General features: G+C 39.6%; 1 protein-coding gene across 1 annotated transcript in view; it reads left to right on the top strand.

Moving 5' to 3' along the window:
- LOC119421391 (C1q-related factor) overlaps window positions 1-18,831 on the top strand; it is a 27,690-nt gene extending 8,859 nt beyond the window's left edge. Inside the window, exon 2 of the mRNA XM_037688757.1 lies at window positions 18,636-18,831. Within this exon, the coding sequence (XP_037544685.1) occupies window positions 18,636-18,815 (180 nt within the window). The 3' untranslated portion in view covers window positions 18,816-18,831. The remainder of the gene's footprint in view (window positions 1-18,635) is intronic.
- The last annotated feature ends 1,378 nt before the right edge of the window (window positions 18,832-20,209 follow it).

Here is a 20,209-nt window from a genome sequence, read left to right as displayed (position 1 = left end):
CTAATGGTGTTTGGGGGGACCTATGGAAAAGTTTGGGAAGCCCTGCTCTAACTGACCTGTTGGTAATTAACCAGTCTTGTTGCAAAATGCTCCTTCACTTATTTCTAATTTATACCATTTACATTTGCATCATCTGTTGCTCCTGTCCCAAATTTTTTGAGACGTGTTTCTGACGAAAATTATTCAAAAATTATTAAATTATAGATGCTGATGCTGTAGACAGGAAGGATCTCTTGTAAAGGTCCATCCCACAGTGGATCCTAAGAAACTGGCTGCAGATGCCGTCCGGTTCGTCCACCCAGACTCGGCTGGCCTCTCTGTTCCTCCGGTCTGTAAGACCGCCTGAATGCAGAGCAGAACTCCTCCCAGAGCGATGGCCACTCCTCCCAGCAGTCTGCCGAGCTCCTCGTCGCTGTGGACAGCCAACTGTAGGTGCAGAGGGACGATCCTGTCCTTCTGCTGTCATGAGCCGTGTTTCCTGCTAGTTCCAGGATCTCAGTGGTCAGGCACTCGATCACAGCTGGCAGGTAGACGAGAATGCATCCACAGAGCATCCTTTTCAACTCATTTGACATTTGGGGCTGTAGTTAAGATATTATTTGAGCTTTTGAGATGTTAATCAGCTGTTGGTTGTAGAAAACTGCCTTGTTGCCATGGTTACGCATCATAACAAATGTCCAAAACTAAAACAAAGTTTCAGTAAAAATCCTTCCAGCTGCACAGCATCTGATACCAGAGGAAACAATCATCCAAAAAAAACGTGATTTACATCCAGAAAAAGAGGAATTAAATTTTCCAAAAGCAAAATCTCAGAACGAAAGTAAGAGAGCTGCTCCAACATGCAGCCACCTGGAGCGGCGCTGTTCTAGAATGCATGTGTAAATGTTACTGATTCTGTTTCAACATTTCATCCGTTTGTTTCGTTGTAAGTAAAATTACATTTTGCAAAAGCTTGTATAAAAATTGTCCACAATATCCTATTCTTATTTTCAGTATTGTGGCTGTCCTAAGTCTTGATTGATTTTAGCATGCTGGTAATGTTTACCCGTGTGATTCTGGGTTGTGGTGCGACTTCACTGCACTGAGAGCTCTTTGTGTGTTTGCTTGGTGTAACAGAGACACTCTGTGTGAAAGAGACAAGCAGGGTTTGAGAAAGTGAACCTTAGTCCTTCAGCCTTTTTGCCCGTGGTATTGATCCTCTATATGTGTGAGTGGAAATGTTTCTGCGCGTCTCTTTCCTTCCTCTGACAGAACTGTTCCCCTCAATGTTCTGTATATCATGGCACTTCTTCTATAATCAGCCTGGGAGGTAGTGGAGGCGGACCTTTGGCCTTGATCTGCTGTGTAATTGGACATTGGATTTGACACTCTGCCGAGTAGAACATTAGAGCGGGCCTAATTAGGTGCGAGAGCTATTAAATGAAGATTGGCCCGCGCTGTTAGAAAATACCACACAGATTGGAAATGTCAAGATGACATCAGGCCGTCGTCTGCGAGCACGGTGAAGAAAATCTATCATTTCCTGGTGAAGTTTCAAAACTTGTTTGATAAACTGCCCACCACTTTCCTGTTGTAAGTCAATTACTTTAGAAAAATTTCACACATATCTCCTTAAACACGGAGCCAGTACAGCTCACTCGCTTTATAGAACACGTTGCTCATAATCCAACAAACTTCAGTCAGGTCATCTGCACGGTTTCGTTTTTGTTGAGACGTTTCATCCTTCATCCAAAGGACTTCATCAGTCTGAGCCACAACCAACTCAGTCCCAAGCAGTACACTCACATAGTGGGGCCAACCAGTTTGCTGGTGATGCCATGGTTTCTGGGGGCCACCCTCTCCCCCATCGACTCCTCTGAGGCAGCCATAGCCAAAGTGGTTCAAAACATCAAAGTTCATGCTCAATAATCCATGTAAAAAAAATCCAACAAAGTTCAGTCAGGCCATCTGGATGGTTTTGTGTTATGTTGAGACAATTAACCGTTCATCCAAAGAAGTTCATCAGTTCAAGGAGCTACAATAAACTCACCATCTTATCAACAGCAAACTGGTTGGCGTTTGCTGCTTGTGGGACTGAGTTTGTTGTGGCTCCTCAGACTGATGAAGTCCTTTGGATAAAAGACCAAACGTCTCAACAAAAAAAAGAAACCATCCAGATGACCCGACTGAACTTTGTTGAATTTTTTACTTGGATTATTGAGCATGAACTTCGTAGTTGCTCATAAATTACAGCAAATGTTTAATGTCTCATGTACTGGAAGGCCAAAAACGCGTCGTCTAAAAAAGTCTATGGATTGTCTCCTGTGAAAGTCTGACTCAGTGATACAGCGATGTTGACTCACAAGGCTTCTTCATCATAATGAGGGCCATATGGGAGATCCACAAGTGCCCTGTGTCCTCTTATGCAAACATCTCTCTCCCAGCATCTTTCCACGCCTCTGACATTTAGAAGTCCTCAGAATTCAGGCTTTGCTTCAGCGATATCCACAATTATCTTGTCCCTCAACACAGAGAGCAGCAAACTGTAACTGCCTGCTACATAATTCAGTGTGCAACACCTCTTGCCCTGCTCAGATTCAAATTTTGTGAAATTTCTAGTGTGAGAACAAATTGGCTATAAAATATAAAGATTATGACGGTCTACCTCACGTTCAGAACGCAGGAAAAACTCTAGTTGTGAATGATCTTTTTCACAGCGCCTCAGGTTTAACCGGTAAAATGGTCTACGTGTGAAGAAAGGTCGGACGTTTTGCTGTTAGGAAGTTTTTTCAGACAGTGCCGCGAGCAGTGATGGAGGGTGCGGCGTCAGAGCCAGAGGCAGAAAGCCTTGGTAATTAACTGAGCGTGATGAGTCAGGCAGAGCAAAGAAAAGAGGGGCTGCACTGGAGGTCAAAGTTCATGCTCCCTTTCTCTCCACTGTTTTCATTTGACAGTCTGCTTCCAGAAGCTTTCTCTGTTTCAGAAAGTTTGTCAGCTGACTGATGAAACTGAAGCTCTGTACCTTTGACATGAAGTTAGAGAATTTAGATTCACATTAATAAAAGGACTGGTATTTTTGAAGCAATGCATATCGCCCGCAGCCTTTATAGTGTATGTTGTGCATCATTCTCAGCCACTACCACATTAAACTGAGCTGTCCACTTGTTAAATTGTTGTCATGACTACCGTAATCATGTGTAGACAAAGATCAGTTATGGCAAAAACTAACGCAGACGTGTTCCTGTTTTTAGTATTTTATAGATTTACAATGTAGCTGTTTTTGTTTTGTTTTTATATAATTTTCTTCCATTTAATTTTCAATTTATATGATTATTTATTATTATTAATGTATTAAATCATTAACAACAAAGTCCATGCTCAATAATCCAGGTATAAAATCCAACATTTTTCAGTCAGGTCATCTGGACAGTTTCTTTTTTTTGTGCTGAAACGTTTCACCTTCAATCCAGAAGGCTTCATCAGTCAAGGAAACACACAACAAAACTGATTCTTCCCCCAACAGCTTACTCCAAAGTGGAACAGACCAGTTCTGTTGGTGCTGAGATGGTCTCTTTGGCACGCCCCCTCCTCCATTGCCAGCCCTCTTCCTTGTTGACAGTCGTGTCAAACTGCTCGAAAACAACAAGTATTAAAACGTTATTTATTTGTTATTAATTGAATTGAATTATTTATTATTATGATTATTATTTCCATTTATTTTTCCATTTAAATGTTGTTTTTTATTGTCTACTGTTGTCATCTGTGCTCTTTGTTTAAATCAAGTCTCTCTTGTAAATGAGTCCTCGAGGCTCAGTGAGACCAGCCTGTATAAATAAAGGTTGAATTAGATGTTGATGACATTTTAAATCTGATTTACTCCAAACTTTAATCAGTTGAAGAGATACCTTCAGTAATTTGTTTCTGAGTTCAGATAAGAGCCATTCAACGATACTTGAGATATTTTGCTGACAAACATGGTTCTGCTCAGTGAGTAGCACTTGGATTATTTGTTGTAAACGACTCTTAGCTGCACACGTTTTGAGCACAAACCTTTGAAACTGATTTATAGCTGGGCAGTACGGTGGCACAGTTGGTAGAGCTGCCTCCTCTCAGCGAGAAGGTTGCCGGTTCAAATCCCAGTCCAGGGGCCTTTCTGGGTGGAGTTTGCATGTTCTCTAGGTGCTGCATGGATTTGCTCCGAGTACTCAAGTTTCCTCCCACAGACCAAAAACATGCATGTTAGACTGACTGGTGACTCTAAATTGTCCCTAGGTGTGAGAGAGAGAGAATGTTTGTCTCGTTTGTCTCTGTGTCCCTGTGATGGACTAGAGACATGTCCAGGGTGTCCCCTGACTCTTGCATAGTGATGGCTGGACATGAGCACCAGTGACCCCTGCGACCTGAAAAGGAAGAAGTGAGTAAAGATAATGGATGGATGGATTGTTGGATGGATGGATGGATGGATGGAATTATAGCCATTCATTGCATTTGAATGTCAACTGACCTGCATTTAATTGTCTCTTAAACCAAACTGAATTACATCAAATGATTATTTCTTGAATGATTCTTTTTAACCTGTGCATGAGATATTTTGCTAACAAACAGAGCCCAAACTGCCAAAAACGTTTAACTAAGCTCTCGCACAACCGCAGCACTTTCCTGGTGAAATAAGTCTCGGCCAACACATCAACAAATGTGAGCTCATTATCTGCACATTGCTGATATCTTCTGTTGTGGCGGCCATCTTGAAACGTTAATCATTTGTACATGTGCACCCACAGATCACCGCCTGAAAGTCTCAACACAATCTGTTCATTCTTGAGATATTTTGCTAAACCTAAAGACAAATGAACACGCACTGACATGGACAAAAACATTATCGCTCCGTCTGCGCCTTCGGGCGATGAGAAAACATGGATCAGAATTTATGTTAACCTCGTTTTCACTAAGAGCAAGAGATTTGCGGCGCATTGTACTGGCTCAGCCTGCTTTAAAACAAAAGTAGCAAAGAGAACAGCTGGTGAAATTAATTCAGGAGACCTTTCCTTACTCTCGTCTGACAGATGGCAAATCTCCTGTTACCATTTCATTTTGCTTATCATGTTTTCACTTAGGTTTTCTCCGACAAATGAACCTGTAACACATGGTGCTTTGTGACACAACTATTCTCCTGCATCCCATTAGTTTACTAAAACTGCACCCCTTGTGGATGTGTGCGAACAACAACACACTGAAATACGTGTGTGTGTGTGTGTGTGTGTGTGTGTGTGGCTGTGAGACGCTGGATCAGGCTCAGTAGCTGAGGCAAAAGCCATCTAAGCTGCCATTAGGCATGCGGTTCACGGCTGGAATGTTCAAACACAATTAGACGGCAGTACACTTTGATTTACGAAGGACCAATAGACTCGTTGATCCAAAATGGTGGCTCAACACCAAGTCAACAAATCCCCATCAGACAAGCCATAAGACACGTCCTTGTCACTGAGACAAAGCTTTTTGTGAGCGAACTGTCCCAGCGAGGTGGTCCAGGCTCCTCCTGGTACAACAGATTAAACATTAAACTATCATGAGTTTTACAAGTCGGTTTAAAAAAGACGTTTATTATTGATGCTTATAGTCTGAACACGGCTCACTGCAGCTGCCGAATCAAAAATACTGAAAAGTACTTTTGGAAACGAAACGGTGATTGAACGCAAAGTGATTAAAAAGAAGCAACAATCGCTAACGGTGTTGTCAGTTCATGTGGCACACATTCTTTGAATGTCTTATGTTTTTGGACTGCAGCTTTTTTTTTTTTCCAGGTTCAGGTTTGGTTTATTTGTAATGTGCAAAATCAACACAAGGTCAACAATGCAATGAAATGCTTCGAACGAGAAGAACCGCCTCGACTCGCCAAATATTGTTTACAAATGGTAAATGGTAAATGAACTGTACTTATACAGCGCCTTTCTATCTTATCGAGATACTCAAAGCTCTTTACAACAATCTGTGCCTCATTTACCCGTTCAAACAGCTCTATACTAGATCCATTCAAAGCTAATTTAACAAATCATTCTAAAGAGACGAATCTGATGTGTGTCCCATTAGTGTATGAATGTGATAAAGCTCTGAGGCAACGAGGGGTTCAGTGTCTTGCTCAAGGACACTTTGCATGTGACTGCTGTTGGATTCGAACCCCCAACTCTCGCATTGGACAACGACTGCTCCAACCGCTCAGCCACAGCCGCCCAAATAAAAAAATAGACCAAATAATATGGTATATTAAACAGCAGCCTGAACATGAGTCTGTAGTGAGCAGATGAGTATGAATAAAGCAGCTTAAAGGCAAGAGATCAGCAGCATGGATAATCAGCAGCACAGATAAGTCACATATCACCAATTAAAGTGGACTAAATCTTAAGACTTTATCTCTATTGAATCTAATCAAGACTAAATCTCTGGCATGAAAGATTGTGGACGATGTGCATTCTCTTGAAAAAGTCTAGGCCGTTGTTCACAGCAGCTCTGGGCACATTTACAAAAGTTAGGAGAACTCGCACTTTACCGTTACAGGCTCGAGTTAACTAACAAGCCAAACGGCTGCCTTGAATTCTCCCTGTTTTAGAATATTATTCAATCAAAGCCATCATGTTGACGATGTGACAACTGCAAACATGCACGAGCAGCCACAAGGAAGACAACATCGCTGACACCTCATTTACCACTGCTGAGGCAGGCGCCTGCAGCCTCACGCTTTGTTTGTCCCGTCACAGCTCCTCTACATATTCTGTGTCAAGGTCACGCAATGCCAGACGGATGTTTGTCCTCCTCCTTTCTGGCTGCGTTTGAACCTACTGCTCACATCCCATACAAGTTCCTCCTGAGCATCTGAGGGGAATAAAAAACATAAGGAAACAATAGCTAACGCAGATTTTCTTTCTCTCTTTTATTTTTTCTAAAAATAGGGAGAGCCTTGATTCATGAATGCGCTTCACAGAAAACCGTGAAACCCATTAGAGCAAAAAGCCCAATAAAACAAAAGGGTTGTGGAAGAGCTGGAATGATTTCAGAATTTTACTTTTCTCAGGGCTTTGTTTGTTCGGCCACTGCCTCAAAAAAATTATATTTGTGTTGCTTTTCTTCTCAGAAACTGAAAGAGCATAAAGTAGAGCTAAAAAACTACCAAAATACACACAATGTTGTGCTTTAAAGGCTAAAGATATAAAATAATTCAACTAAATGACACCTGCGACATTACCACATTGGCTCAGTGTGCCTACCTGGAAAGCAAATATTTTGAAAGAATTTCATTAATATCCCAGTTGACTAATCCTCCAGAGCAGCATCAGCTGCTTCTCCTGCAGCCTTAGGCGCTAACCCTCTAAAAAGATGGTGTTGACTTTGCACGCTCGTGGCATCCCGTTTCATATTAATATGCGTCAGACGCTGCATCTTTGAATCAGAGTGAGAGGTTTTGTTTGCACATCGATATGTGCTGTGCCAGATTTAATCATGTGGATAAACAATAAAAAGAATTACAATATTCTATATATTTTATTTCTGCTATCACTCTTGTATCTCATAGCCTGTTCTCAAAGTTCAAACGTAGGATCATCTTTAAGAAAACTTGCACATTTCATGCTCTTAAGAACAACTGAGAAGCTTCAACCCCTCATTTTCTCCCTTGCATAATGACAAAGTTGAATGCACATCTGCGCAAAGAGACATTTAGGAAAAGGGATAATTTGTTCCTTTGTTTGTTGTTGAAAAGGTCAGAATGAAACGTGACAGCAAAACTAAAATATACAAATTAAGGATGCACGATATTATCGGCATGTATCGGTATCAGCCGATGTTAGCGATAAAGTTAAATATCGGACATTCCATCAAAACAACTCACCGATATAAAAGGCTTGGGGTTTAAGTTAATTTATAATGTAAGAAACTGTCAAGTATATCTATTAATGCACTACTATTTATGCACTTTTCACTTATTGCTTGTGAACAGGTTGAGTTTAGATTTGTGAAAATTTACAAATGTGCACTGTTCGAGTGTTGTCATTGTGTTAGAGAATAAATGGCATGAATACATTTGACATTAAACATAATCCAAGTTGAAGTGTTGCATCATTTTCAACTCCCTTTTTGGCATCTGCATTTGGTAGCCGCCACATTGACAAAGACTGTGCAGAATAATGTAGTAATTTAACTCCACAGCAGAGAAAGCTCTTTAGTGTCTGTAAGCAGGTCTAGGAAAAATAAATAAATAAATAAATAAATTGGTATTGGTATCAGTTATCGGCCAAATAAGTTTTAACATATTGGCATATCAGATATCGGCCAAAAGTCCAATTGTGCATCCTTAATACAAACATAAAAAAAAATGTTATTTTGGCAAATTTTAGTAAAACTTTTGGGTCATTGTACTCATAAAAAAAAAAAATTCAAATTGAACTAGTGACAAATCAAGAAGGCTCACTGGAGGGTATAGAACATCATGGGTTTGTTTGGCCTCTGTTTGCTCATCTCCACGTCCTCATTGGTAAGATTAGTTTAAAACAAGCTGACAGTGTGTCAGTCTTGCTCTGCTTTGACGCAGATTCAGTTCAGTGAGTAACCCAAAGAACAGCTGTGTGGTTGTAAATCTCTGGAAGAAACAAGTGGCGGGAAACATGAAATCAGAATAAAAGAAAAAATATTCTAGGAGATTTGCTGGCACATAAACACACGGCTGCAAGTGATGTTAAACCGTGTTAAAACGTGTTAAACAATACCATGTCTGATAATATGTCTGCATGTTAATAACTCATCTCACAGTGAAACACCGTGGCTGCACTCAGCAGCAGGATCTTTGCATGCAGCTTTTCCCAAGATGCTGTGAAGAGAAGCAGTTTCATCAAACACTCCAACACAGAACCTGACTGAGGGCGTCAGAAATGCAGCACCTTTAGCCATAAAATGTTTCTTTTAAACGCACTGGTTCAAGAACAGTTTGATTTCATGACCTCTTGTGTCAGCCCGTCATTACGGAGGCAATAACAGAGATTTCCTCCTACAGTAGAGCCTTTTAAATTCAGTGCCATTTCCATGATGAAAACGTCCAAAAGAAAAAATAAAAATAAATCTTTCTGTGCAAAACAGAGGTTACCGACTTCCTGTGGCAAGTTTTAATCTACAGAAAGGGAGGTCACAGCTCAGCACCGACAAAGACAAAGACAGCAATATACCCACGGCATACATAAAACCTCAGTGGCCGAAATGGATGGAAAGAAACAGAACCAAACAAAAACAATTTGTTTTTAATGAAAATGCAATGTGATGCTGAATGAGTGCTTGAAATTGCTGAAGAAGCTAAAACTCAGTTGAAGCAGAACACCAGCTCAAAGCAAAATGAAGCTAAACACAAGCTAAAATGTTAAAAAGCAAAACTGTAGTTAAAAGTAAAGCTCAAAATTTAAAAACAGCTAAAGGCTAGGTAATAACAAAAAAAAATTAAAATGCTAAAAGCTAAAACTGGCACAAGCCAAGCTACGTTAAAAATAGCAAAACACTATCTTAAAAATAGCTAAAATCTAAAAGTAGCACATGCTTGCTAAAAATAACCTAAGGCAAGCTAAAAATCAAAGTAGCAAAATGTTAGCTAAAAGCTAATTGTTGCAACATGTTGGCTAAAAGTTTGAGAAAGCTAGTAAAAAGTAAAAAAAAGCGAGCCAGAAACTAAAATTGTCAAAAGGCTTTCGAAAATTATAAAAAAATCAAGCTAAAATCTAAAATAACAAAAATCTAGCTACCTGTCAAAGGGCTAGCCAGAAGCTAAAAGTAACAAAAAGCTAGCTAAAATTAGGAAAATATATAATAAATTAGCAGAACGGTACCTAAAAGCTACACACAGCAAAAATAACAAAACGGTAGCTGAAAGCTAAAAGCAATAGAATAGTAGGTAAAAGCCAAACACTTGTGTGAAGTTAAAACAGATTGTCTGCTTAAGCAATTTTATTCAAAATGAAGGTATATAAACATATACAAATCAAAAGTAATAACATATATTCTGAATGAGCTGAACCATTTGATGCATGAATGGCTAAAATAGCAATAAGTTTGCAGAAGATGTCATCATCGTCATTGTCATCATCTTTATTAAAGAAACAAGCAGGTCCATATAAAACATGCAAATAAACAATATAAAAAAAGATAAAAATCACAAATGTAAGTCACAGATTTACAAAAAGGCTAAAACGCCAATGGTTCCACATTCTGGACTTGAACCTGACTGAGCGTTGTGCAATATCCGTTAGTATCAGGACGATGTTATTCGTAGAATCATGTAATCTCCACATTAATCTGTACACAAGGTTACGTAATGCAGCATAAAACGTGGAGACACCAACAATTAACTGACTTGCACTAGTCCATCGCAGCATCCTCATACCGTCATATGCACTTTGAGTTTCTGTATGTGCTGTGCTTGTCTTATTATAGTGAAAAAATAAAAGAAATATGCAGAAAAATAAAAGACGGGAAAAAATGGAGAATTCTGAATCAGCAGATGATTTCTGAACTCCAACCTTAAGGACGATGTAAACATGTAAATAAAACCTCCCTATAATTTGTGTGCATCTATCAGTGGCTGTCCTCTGGTGGCTCACATGCACCAATGTAGCTGTTGTGTGCACTTCTTGTTGTTCCAGTCAACTCCTCCTTAAAGAGCACAACGAGCTGAGAGAAGACCAGAGTGAACTTCAGAGTGCCCGTAATGAGCCACGAGGAAACTTTTCAAATGTGTGTAAACTATTGATTTTGATTCAACCCTATTGAGCGAACTAAGTGACTAATAGGCTTATTTAGCCACTGGCGACTGCAGAGTATGTACAATACTTGATTTTCCCCCATCTCTGGAGAAAATAATGATCTTTTTTATTCAATTCTACTCAGTTTAGGTAACAGATATTGCAGATCTTTTTGCTACAACCTGAGCAATAAGGCAGACAGTAAATAGAGAGTTTGGCATTACATTGTTGTTTGGTTTTCCAAGAAAGAAACAAGAAAGAAGTGATAACTACACAAATTAAACGCTAACAAATTTAATTTAATCTAAACACAGTCATATCAAGGTGCCATTTAAAACAAGATAAAGTACTAAAAATAAGAACAGAGAGTTTACTATTGACATTATCAAATGTTTAAAACCCCTTAAAGAAATGAAGGTGAACGGCTTCAGATCTTTTTGCGAGGTGTTCCAGGTTACAGGAGCAGAGTACGAAAAGGCCTTTTCCCGAGTTCATTCCTCACTGAGGGAACGCAGGTAATGATGGCCTGAGAGCGCACGCTGGAACTGCACTGATGACGTGACATATATAAGAAGGCAACAGACTGATCTATAGATGAAGTACCAGTGAGAGCCTACTTGTAGACCGATAACCAACTGACCAAGGAGTACAAGGTGCAGTGATGGTACGGTAGTTACAGTTATGAATCTTAGCACGCCATGGTAGACAGCATCCAACATCTGCAAACAGCTGGCAGGGCATTCATGTAAATAATGTCACCTTGGTCAATGGCCGGTGGGAAAGTTGCCGCTACAAGGCGTTTTCTGGCATTCAGAGTTAAGCAAGATCGATATCGGAAAAAGAAACCCAGTTTCAATTTCAGTTTCTTTATCAAGCTTTCAACATGCAGCTTAAAAGAGAGATGTGCATCAATAACATTTCACAGGTATTAAAAAAAAAATCCACAAGCCCAATAGGAACAACATGCATGGTTGAGTATATATTTAAAGAATAAGGGCCCGCGCTGCAGCCACGTACTCTCCGCCCATCTTTCAGACGACTATACAGAATATAATCTGTACTTCGGTGCAGTGATAATAAAACTTATTCTGATTCTGAGATGGAGGGAAGAGTTTCTGGCACCAACTTTCTGGTTGAACACAACATCCCTTTGGTTTTATCAGCATTTAGCACCAGTTTGAGACAGAACAAGTCTGACTGAATGATGTGAAACTGTAGAAGCTGGAAAACCTTGGTGTTAACTCTACTGGAAACAATTGTATCATCAGCATCGAGACCCAAGGGGGAGTCAGGAATCAATCAACCTTTATTTATACAGGTAAATCCCATTGAGCCTCGAGGACTCATTTACAAGAGAGACCTGATGGAATGTTTTGACCCACATTATTTATACAAATTGTAAAAACAGTGTTAAAAATAATATACATTCATTCATTCATTCAACATTTATTTAGACAGATAAATCACATTGAGCCTAGAAGACTCATTTACAAGTGAGATATGTTTAGACAGACCAAAAGTAGTGAAACTGGACACATGTAGGAATTGGGGGTGAAAAAATTCCTATCAGACTCTTTCTTCTTGGCTGAGGAGAAAAACTCTAATATAAAAAAACACCTCGCACAAACAAGCAAATAGTGATGTAGGCATTCTGCAGAGGGGGGAGACGACGAGAGCGGTGAGCAATGTCCTTGGACACTCTCAAGGTCACTGTAATAGTTCTGATAAGGATGGAATAATCAGCCAGTGTCCTCCGGTGAGATCCGTAAACATTCTCAAGGGATGTCGGGGAATGGTCAAGAATAACGCCTATGAGAATCCAAGAGTCCTGAAATGATGACACAAAGTTTATTCAGCTGGTTTCTCTGGTTATCAGTCGGAAATTCCTCAGGGAGGGGGTGGTGAGCGTCAGATCACATGTTCTCCAGGTGAATTCAGATAAGATGGCCTTAAAGGTCAGCCAAGGGAGCCAAATTCAGATAAACACACAGTTGTTTTGGGGACAGGCAGAACTTAATGACATCTACCTTGAGTCTGTGTTGGTCCAAATGGTTCAGAAATGGCCAAATTATGTGGCCACACTGATGGAACGTGCCAGAGTAAAATCCCAGAGATCTGATCCATTCTGCCCAAAGCATTTGAGTCTGGGTACTCGAGGCATGAACCAAGCCATCATAAAGGCAAGCAGTGTGATTGGGTCCAAATTTGCTGCAGACGACTTCCTTGATTATAGATAAAACCAGCAACCAGCCGAATCCAAAAGGCAGGAACCGGTTATCATAAATCCAATTAAATATGCGTCCTTAAAATCCACAAATGGCAGCAGAGATAGACACATCATGAAGTCTTCCAAGTCGATGAGATATCCAGCTGCGTGCGTGCCAACAGGGCAAGTCGGCTCACCTAAAGCCTGTCTTCTCTTCGAAGAAATGTTGTCAATTGTGTTGAGGGACCAACTGATCAAAACAAATCCATAATTATGGTTCAGAAGAAATGCAAGAGAGGCTCAGAAGCAGTTTTACAGACAGACAGAGCAGCAAAGCAAAGTTGAGAGAGAGGGGAGGGGAAAAGCATCCGACCTCGGCAAGAGCAAGTGGTGAAGTGATATATATACAGTATATACTATACTACAAGATGTAATGATCAGAGTGAGGGTTGTGAATAACTGTCAGCTACCACCTCATCAAATGTTAGCTCAGTGTCTGTTGAACCATAGCCATTTTGTATTTTCCAATGTTTGTAAGCTGTGGTAGCCATCGTGAGTTGTTTTAACCCTGCAGGTTAATCAGTTGTAAATGCCCATACATCATTTACTTTCTGTTTTTATTTTTCTTTAGTTCTTTATGAGATACTCTGGTATCAAACAGACACATAACAGCTAATGAAGCTAATAAATTAATGTAGTAGATCATTCCCCTTAGGAGTCCTTTGAATGCCAAAAGACATTCAAAGGAAGGAACTGTGAATGAACCAGTAGCTCTGTGACGTTTCAATAGAAGTTTACTTCTGTTGTTGTCAAAAGCAGCTAAAGAGGAAATTATGCCGTTATAACCACACAGTGTGACAGTTCATATACCGTCAGTTTATAAAACAAAGAAATGCGCTGACACTGCCGATGCTCTGCCAGAGCTGCGCTGCAGCCACACAGACTTGTTGTTTCAGAGGTTTATTGTCTTCAGTCTGGTTTTCATTACACGTCGATGACAAATTGTAGCAAGATCAAGTGGCGTTGTTTCACTGGAAGTTGACATTGATTATCTATAGGTGTACAGACAGAAACCTCCGCTGCAGAGCTATCCTGTGGGAGTGAAAAATGCCACAGACTCTGCTCAATTTTTACAAACCCAAACAAATTCATGAATCTCAAAGTTTGTGGTTTAAAAAGGTAAAATTTGGACATCAAAAACTGATGGTGTGTGAGTGCAAACCATATTTCATAGGTTGAAAACACTGATTAATAAAAAAGCTAAATATATTACTGTGATTTGAACAATCCCACAGTGACCAACAGTCTCTAACCCTTACCCATCCTGTTAGCAAAATATCCCATGAGCTGACCTTAACACACAAAAATAGCAACATTATTTTGAGCCAAAACTGTGTGATGGTAGCTGAGAGTGTTCCCCAAAATAGATCCTAAAGGATAACAGATTGCATATGCTTTTTGTTTAAAGTTTTGTCATTTACTATTTTGTAGTCAACTCAGTCTGTCTGTTAGCAAAATATCTCATGAACCACTTGATGGATTTCATTAAAGCATCTAGGACATAATCAATGGATAGGCATCTACAACTCACTAACTTTTAGGGCCAGCGGATGGTTGTGGCTGAGTGGTTAGTGCAGTTGTCCTTCAATGCAAGAGTTGGGGGTTTGACTCCACCAGCAGTCACATGCCGAAGTGTCCCTGTGCAAGACACCGAACCCCTCACTGCCTCTGATTTGTGTCCCATTGATGTTTGAATGTGATAAAGCTCTGATTAGTCTTTGTAGAGATGCAGAAGAGTGCTGTATGAATAGATAAACGAGGGAACAGATTGGTGTAAAGCTCTTTGAGTATCTTGATAAGATAGAGAGGAGTTCAAGTATAAAACTAAGTATGAGACTGAAACTTTAGGGGCCAAGATGGGGTAGAGGTACGGCAACCGAGTCGGGACCCGAAAGTCCCAGGTTCGATCCCCAGCATGTCGTGGTGTCTCTAAGAAAGACACCCAATCCCTAATTGCTCACCAGGCGCCCACATAGCTGCCCACTGCCCCACCTGGGTGCATCCCAGGTGCGACGAGCCAAATGCAGAGAACTAATTTTGCATTTGTATGGGAATATAGAACGATGACAACACGTAGCACATGTAAGTATCTTGGGGTTTTGTTCATGAGTGAAGGAAGAATGGAGTGTGAGATTGACAGACAGATTGGTGCAGCGTTTGTAGTATTGTGGACTCTGTACTGGTCCATTGTGGTGAAGAGGGAACTGAGCTGTAAGACAAAGCTCTCCGTTTACTGGTCAGTCTGTGTTCCTACCCTCACCTCTGGTCATGAACTCTGGTAAGGATGTTCCCTGGGTGCCTCCCTAGGGAGGTTCTTCGGGGATGTCCAACTGGGAGGAGACCCCGGGGAAAACCCAGGACATGCTGGAGAGTCTATGTCTTGCAGTTGGCCTGGGAACACCTTGGAGTCCTCCCAGAAGAGCTGGAAGAGGTGGCTGGAAAGAGATGGACCTACCTGCTCAAGCTGCTGCCCCCGTGACCCGATTTCAGAACAAGAGGAAGATGATGGATGGATGGATGGATGGATGGATGCATACGAGCTATATAAGTGCAGTCCATTTCCCATTTCCAATACAATTCAAGATGGCTGACACAACCATCTCACATTATAACAGAAAACTGGCAATAACTAAATCAATTTTTCTGCTTATTTGCTCAAATTTAATGTAGCTGAGAATCATATGCATGACTTATTCTGCGTTTGTCATGTGTTTTTTTACTTTTGGCTGAAGTAGAATAATTATAATAATATTTTTATTAACATTCCAGCTTAAGTCACAGAAAGTTGCAGCAGCTATTCCAAAAATACACAGCTTGGTTAGCATTTATTTTTGAATCAGATCCACACAAATGGGAAAAATAAGCTATTATTTCAGGATTCATGCGAGACTGAAGTGTTACTTTCCTCTCTGGAGAGCCGGAGCGTTTGTAGACGAAGTCTTAATTACCCAGGACAGGATATTGAGAAACGGCACCGAGCGCCCTGCAGTCAGACATCGCACATTCATACTCTCAGAAATACACTCGGAGACAAACACAGACATAAAATACTTCCTATTCCTCCTGTTTAATATGCACATCGTTCCCATGATTCTTGTCACTTGTAGTTATCAGACGATTCTGCGTATCTGAAGGGATCCCCGATGGTTGATCTCTGCTTTATTTTTTTATACTTTGGAGTAGTTTTCCTTTTCATGGAGAAGCCCCCAAGAGAAAGCTTGTTGTGGAGTGTGAGTTTTTCTTTTCATGGACCTTTTGTTTCAAGGTTAAACTTGAGGATTTTTCTTTCTACCTCTTTCTTTTGTTGTGTGAAAGACCAGAGGTTTGATTGAAACCATAAATCTGTTTGACAGAAACGCCTGAAGTTTGATCGACCCTCACGCTGGTCCGAGAGGTGAAATGTCAGCTCCTCTGAGTCGTTCCTTTCACTAGAGATTAAAAAACTTTCGAACAAATTCAATTTTTGTTACCACTTTAAGACCCAGTTAATATTTTGCACTTTATTACAATACCTGAAATACATATTGATAAAAAAATATGTGTATGCCACAAAAGATCAAATACATAATTTGGTCATTAATTGAAATAACTTGTTCAGTTTTATTGATACCACTTTACAGTAAGGCTGCCCTTATAGATGGTTAATAAATAGTTAATAGATAGGTATTAATCCCTCTATAAACACTTTATAAATCAATAATAACTGCTTATTATGCATTAATTAAGGGTGACAGACAAAACTGACCAGTTTCTTGCCAAATAGTGAGCTAAATATATTTACCTATACATTTTATCTAGAGTTGTTGTATAAAATACTCTGCCTGGCCAAACAACGGATGTAACTAATGAAACAGGTCCGAGCCTCCTGCTGGATCATCACTGCACGGATGATTATGTTTCAGCTGCAACAAGTTCTTTAACTCCAACTGGTGCGATGAGTTGCTTCTCATTTCTTCAACAACATGATGAAAGACTCACGGTGGTCGTGGAGAAGATGTCAGTCTGTTTGAGAAGAGTCGAATCATTGGCATCAAGCAGAGGAAACATCTCAGGAGATTGTAGAAACTAAAACTGGGTTAAGAACTGTCCAACACTTTTCCAACACGTTTCACTTATTCCTGTTTAAAATTGTCCTTTAAGTTTTCATTTTCTTGTGATTTTATAAACTGTGTTGAAAAATCACAGTGAAGTCAAAACAAGTTACAGGCAGTTTTACAGAGTTTACAACGTCAAGCTATAATTTATCGCCAACGTTTAAAGGTTTAAAATGTTTAAAATCTTGTATTTTTCTGTTGGCAAAGAGCACCTTCATGTTCTACAGTGAACTTGTGTGTTTGATGCGACATTTCAAGTTTATTAAAAACAAATGAGTTTTAGATATTTTGAAATTTACTCTTTATTTTTACAAGCTCATATGCTAATAAAGAATTGAACTAGCTAAGTAGTTTTTTATGCACAGTATGGTTTTATATGGACGTATTATATGGTGCAATTTTATAATTGTGTTCAGCTTTTAAATTTATTTTACTGCATAAAATGTAAACAACCAATTTTCCTTCTATAGTCAGTTTAGTTAAACCAGCTTTCTTAAAACTGCACAAATGCCCATTAATTTTTTATATAAAATAAATAATTAAGTAATGTTTTTTTAATCATAAACTTGCGTTTAGTACATCTGCAACTAAATACAATTAGTTTTGCTCTAATTTGTTGTTTTAATTTTGTTGTTTGTTTTTTGTGAAACAAAAATAATGACATAAAAAACAAAGTAACTAAATACTCACCTGTCCTCAGAACAATAAAACTGGTGTACATATTTTTATGGAGTGCTTGTAACAATGATAATATCAAAGTTTAAACCCATAATTTTAATAGAAGAGTTTTTCTAAAAACACATAAAATGTAGAGATGAAACTTCAATGAGACACCAAATAACTATTAAATTAATTAATTAATTTAATTTATTGATTTATTTGTCTGTTTGCGTCCACTTTTTTTTTTTTACTTTAGAAAATTATAATAAACTGTATTTTTTACAATACAACTTTATTCATAAAGTCTAAACAAATTAAGTCTGGCCCTCTGGACATATTGGCAGTTGTCCAGAGGACCAGACTAAACTTTTTCATATTTTTCAACCTGGATTATTGATCACGCATCAGGATATTTTTCTACCTGGATTATTGATCATGCATCAGGATATTTTTCTACCTGGATTATTGATCATGCATCAGGATATTTTTCTACCTGGATTATTGAGCATGCATCAGGATATTTATTCCTAAAGCACTTTAAATACAACACCGTTGGCCAAAGTGCTGTACACCAACACAAACAAGCATAAAAACAATAAAAATCAACTGATACTGTAAAAGTAATGAACTGCCAAAATCATAAAACAATAAACAGTAGAATAGAACAAATAACTTAAAACAGTAAAAACAACATTTCAAGCCGAGTTAAAAGCCAAATAGAAAAGTGTCTTCAGAGAAGATTTAAAAACAGTTTTGAGTGGATTAAGATATATTTATGCAACATAAAAATGATTTTATTCGTCATTACATCTATATAGTGTATTTGTACTAACATGACACTGATGTTCCCGTCGTCTCTTGTTTCTGCAGGTTCGAGCCAGTGCCATCGCTCAAGACGCTGACCAGAACTATGACTATGCTTCCAACAGCGTGATCCTCCATCTGGACGCAGGTGATGAGGTTTACATTAAACTGGATGGAGGCAAAGCCCACGGCGGCAACAACAACAAATACAGCACCTTCTCTGGCTTCATCCTCTACGCAGACTGAGAGCAGACAGTCCAACAGGAAGAGACTCGAAGAAAGCGTTTCACGACAAGTGGGGAGGCTTTGTGTGTGTTAAAAGCCAGAATGCTTTCCAGTTTCCCTAATTCTCTCCATCATCACGGTCACCTCTGCTCCACATCCGTCAGCCAAGACTCCCAGGCTCCGCAGCCAAGCCTGGATGCAAAGCTCTCCGAGGACACACTGAGCCTGGCTAGCAGGTGGCGTGGGAGGAGTGGGATGTTAGATGGGCTGGTTTCGCCGCACTCCTTGCCATTTTACCGACGTGTCAGAACCTCCTCACTTTCAGCGTCTCTCCTCTTTAGCCCCGCTCCATTGCACAGAAGTATCAGCATCAACGACAACCCTGCAAAAGTGGAAGATTATACCTCTTTGCTCCACGGTGACAGCAGTCAGCCCTGCCTTCTGTGGACTGGACTGACTGAAACTTACCGTGCTGTTCCGTGCAGTTTTACCTAGATTGTGATTTATTTTGTAGACAATGCATACTATTGTACACAGAAGAGATTTAGACAAAAAAGAGACTATATTTGTCCCTTGTGAAGATTTCCTGTTTGAATGAGAGATGTTAATTGTGCTGCATATAAGAGATCTAACAGCTGGAAAAGAAATATATAAATTTCAGTATTCTATTGCAGTGGGTGTTTTCTTCATCATTGAATAACTACTGTATATATTATTCATGTGGAGAATACATTCTGCACTTCTAATATATATATATATATATATATATATATTAAAAAGGAAATGTACTGACAGCGCCCCAGCTCTGGAAACCACACCGTTTCTTATGCGTCATACAACGTCCTGTTGCTTTTCAGATTAAAAGCAAAGTTTAAATAATCTTTCCGTTGGTCTAGCTTTGTGTAAATGCTCCACTTGGCACAGCTAGCCATGCGACGAAATAAATCTGGAGATTCAGTGGTAACCCGGTCGAGGAGCGCTGATCCTTTCTTCTGCTGCAACGTTCTCCAAGCTTTCTTGCTCAGAAAAAAAAAAAACATCTGGCTTCTGGTTCAGAGGAAGAGAAAGTCACAACACAACAGACAGAAGATTTTAAGAAGAGGCGATAAAGTCAAAAGGTGTTGGAGCAGATTTACCAGTGAGTGGTCAGTTCTGTTTGTTCCAGCCTCTCCGCTGGAGGTCACCCATTCATTGGCTGCACATTCAATGGCGTAAAGACGTTGTGGTAAGAGTTGGTCAACATGTTGCCCGGACAGATTGCTCCACAATGAAACCGATTGGCCGAGTGAATTTGCCCATAATGACTGCACGTTCGAGTGTACGTTTCTGTATGTGCGTATGTTTATGTGCATATCTGTGCGTTTGCATTTTTTTAGCATGTACTGTGCCACGACGACATCCTTCTTTCCTCAGGG

Source organism: Nematolebias whitei, chromosome 15, assembly GCF_014905685.2.
Source record: "Nematolebias whitei isolate Nwh7 chromosome 15, NemWhi1, whole genome shotgun sequence".
Lineage (NCBI taxonomy): Eukaryota > Metazoa > Chordata > Actinopteri > Cyprinodontiformes > Rivulidae > Nematolebias > Nematolebias whitei.
Note: the sequence above shows the minus strand (reverse complement) of the source record. Positions and strands in the feature narration are given on the sequence as shown.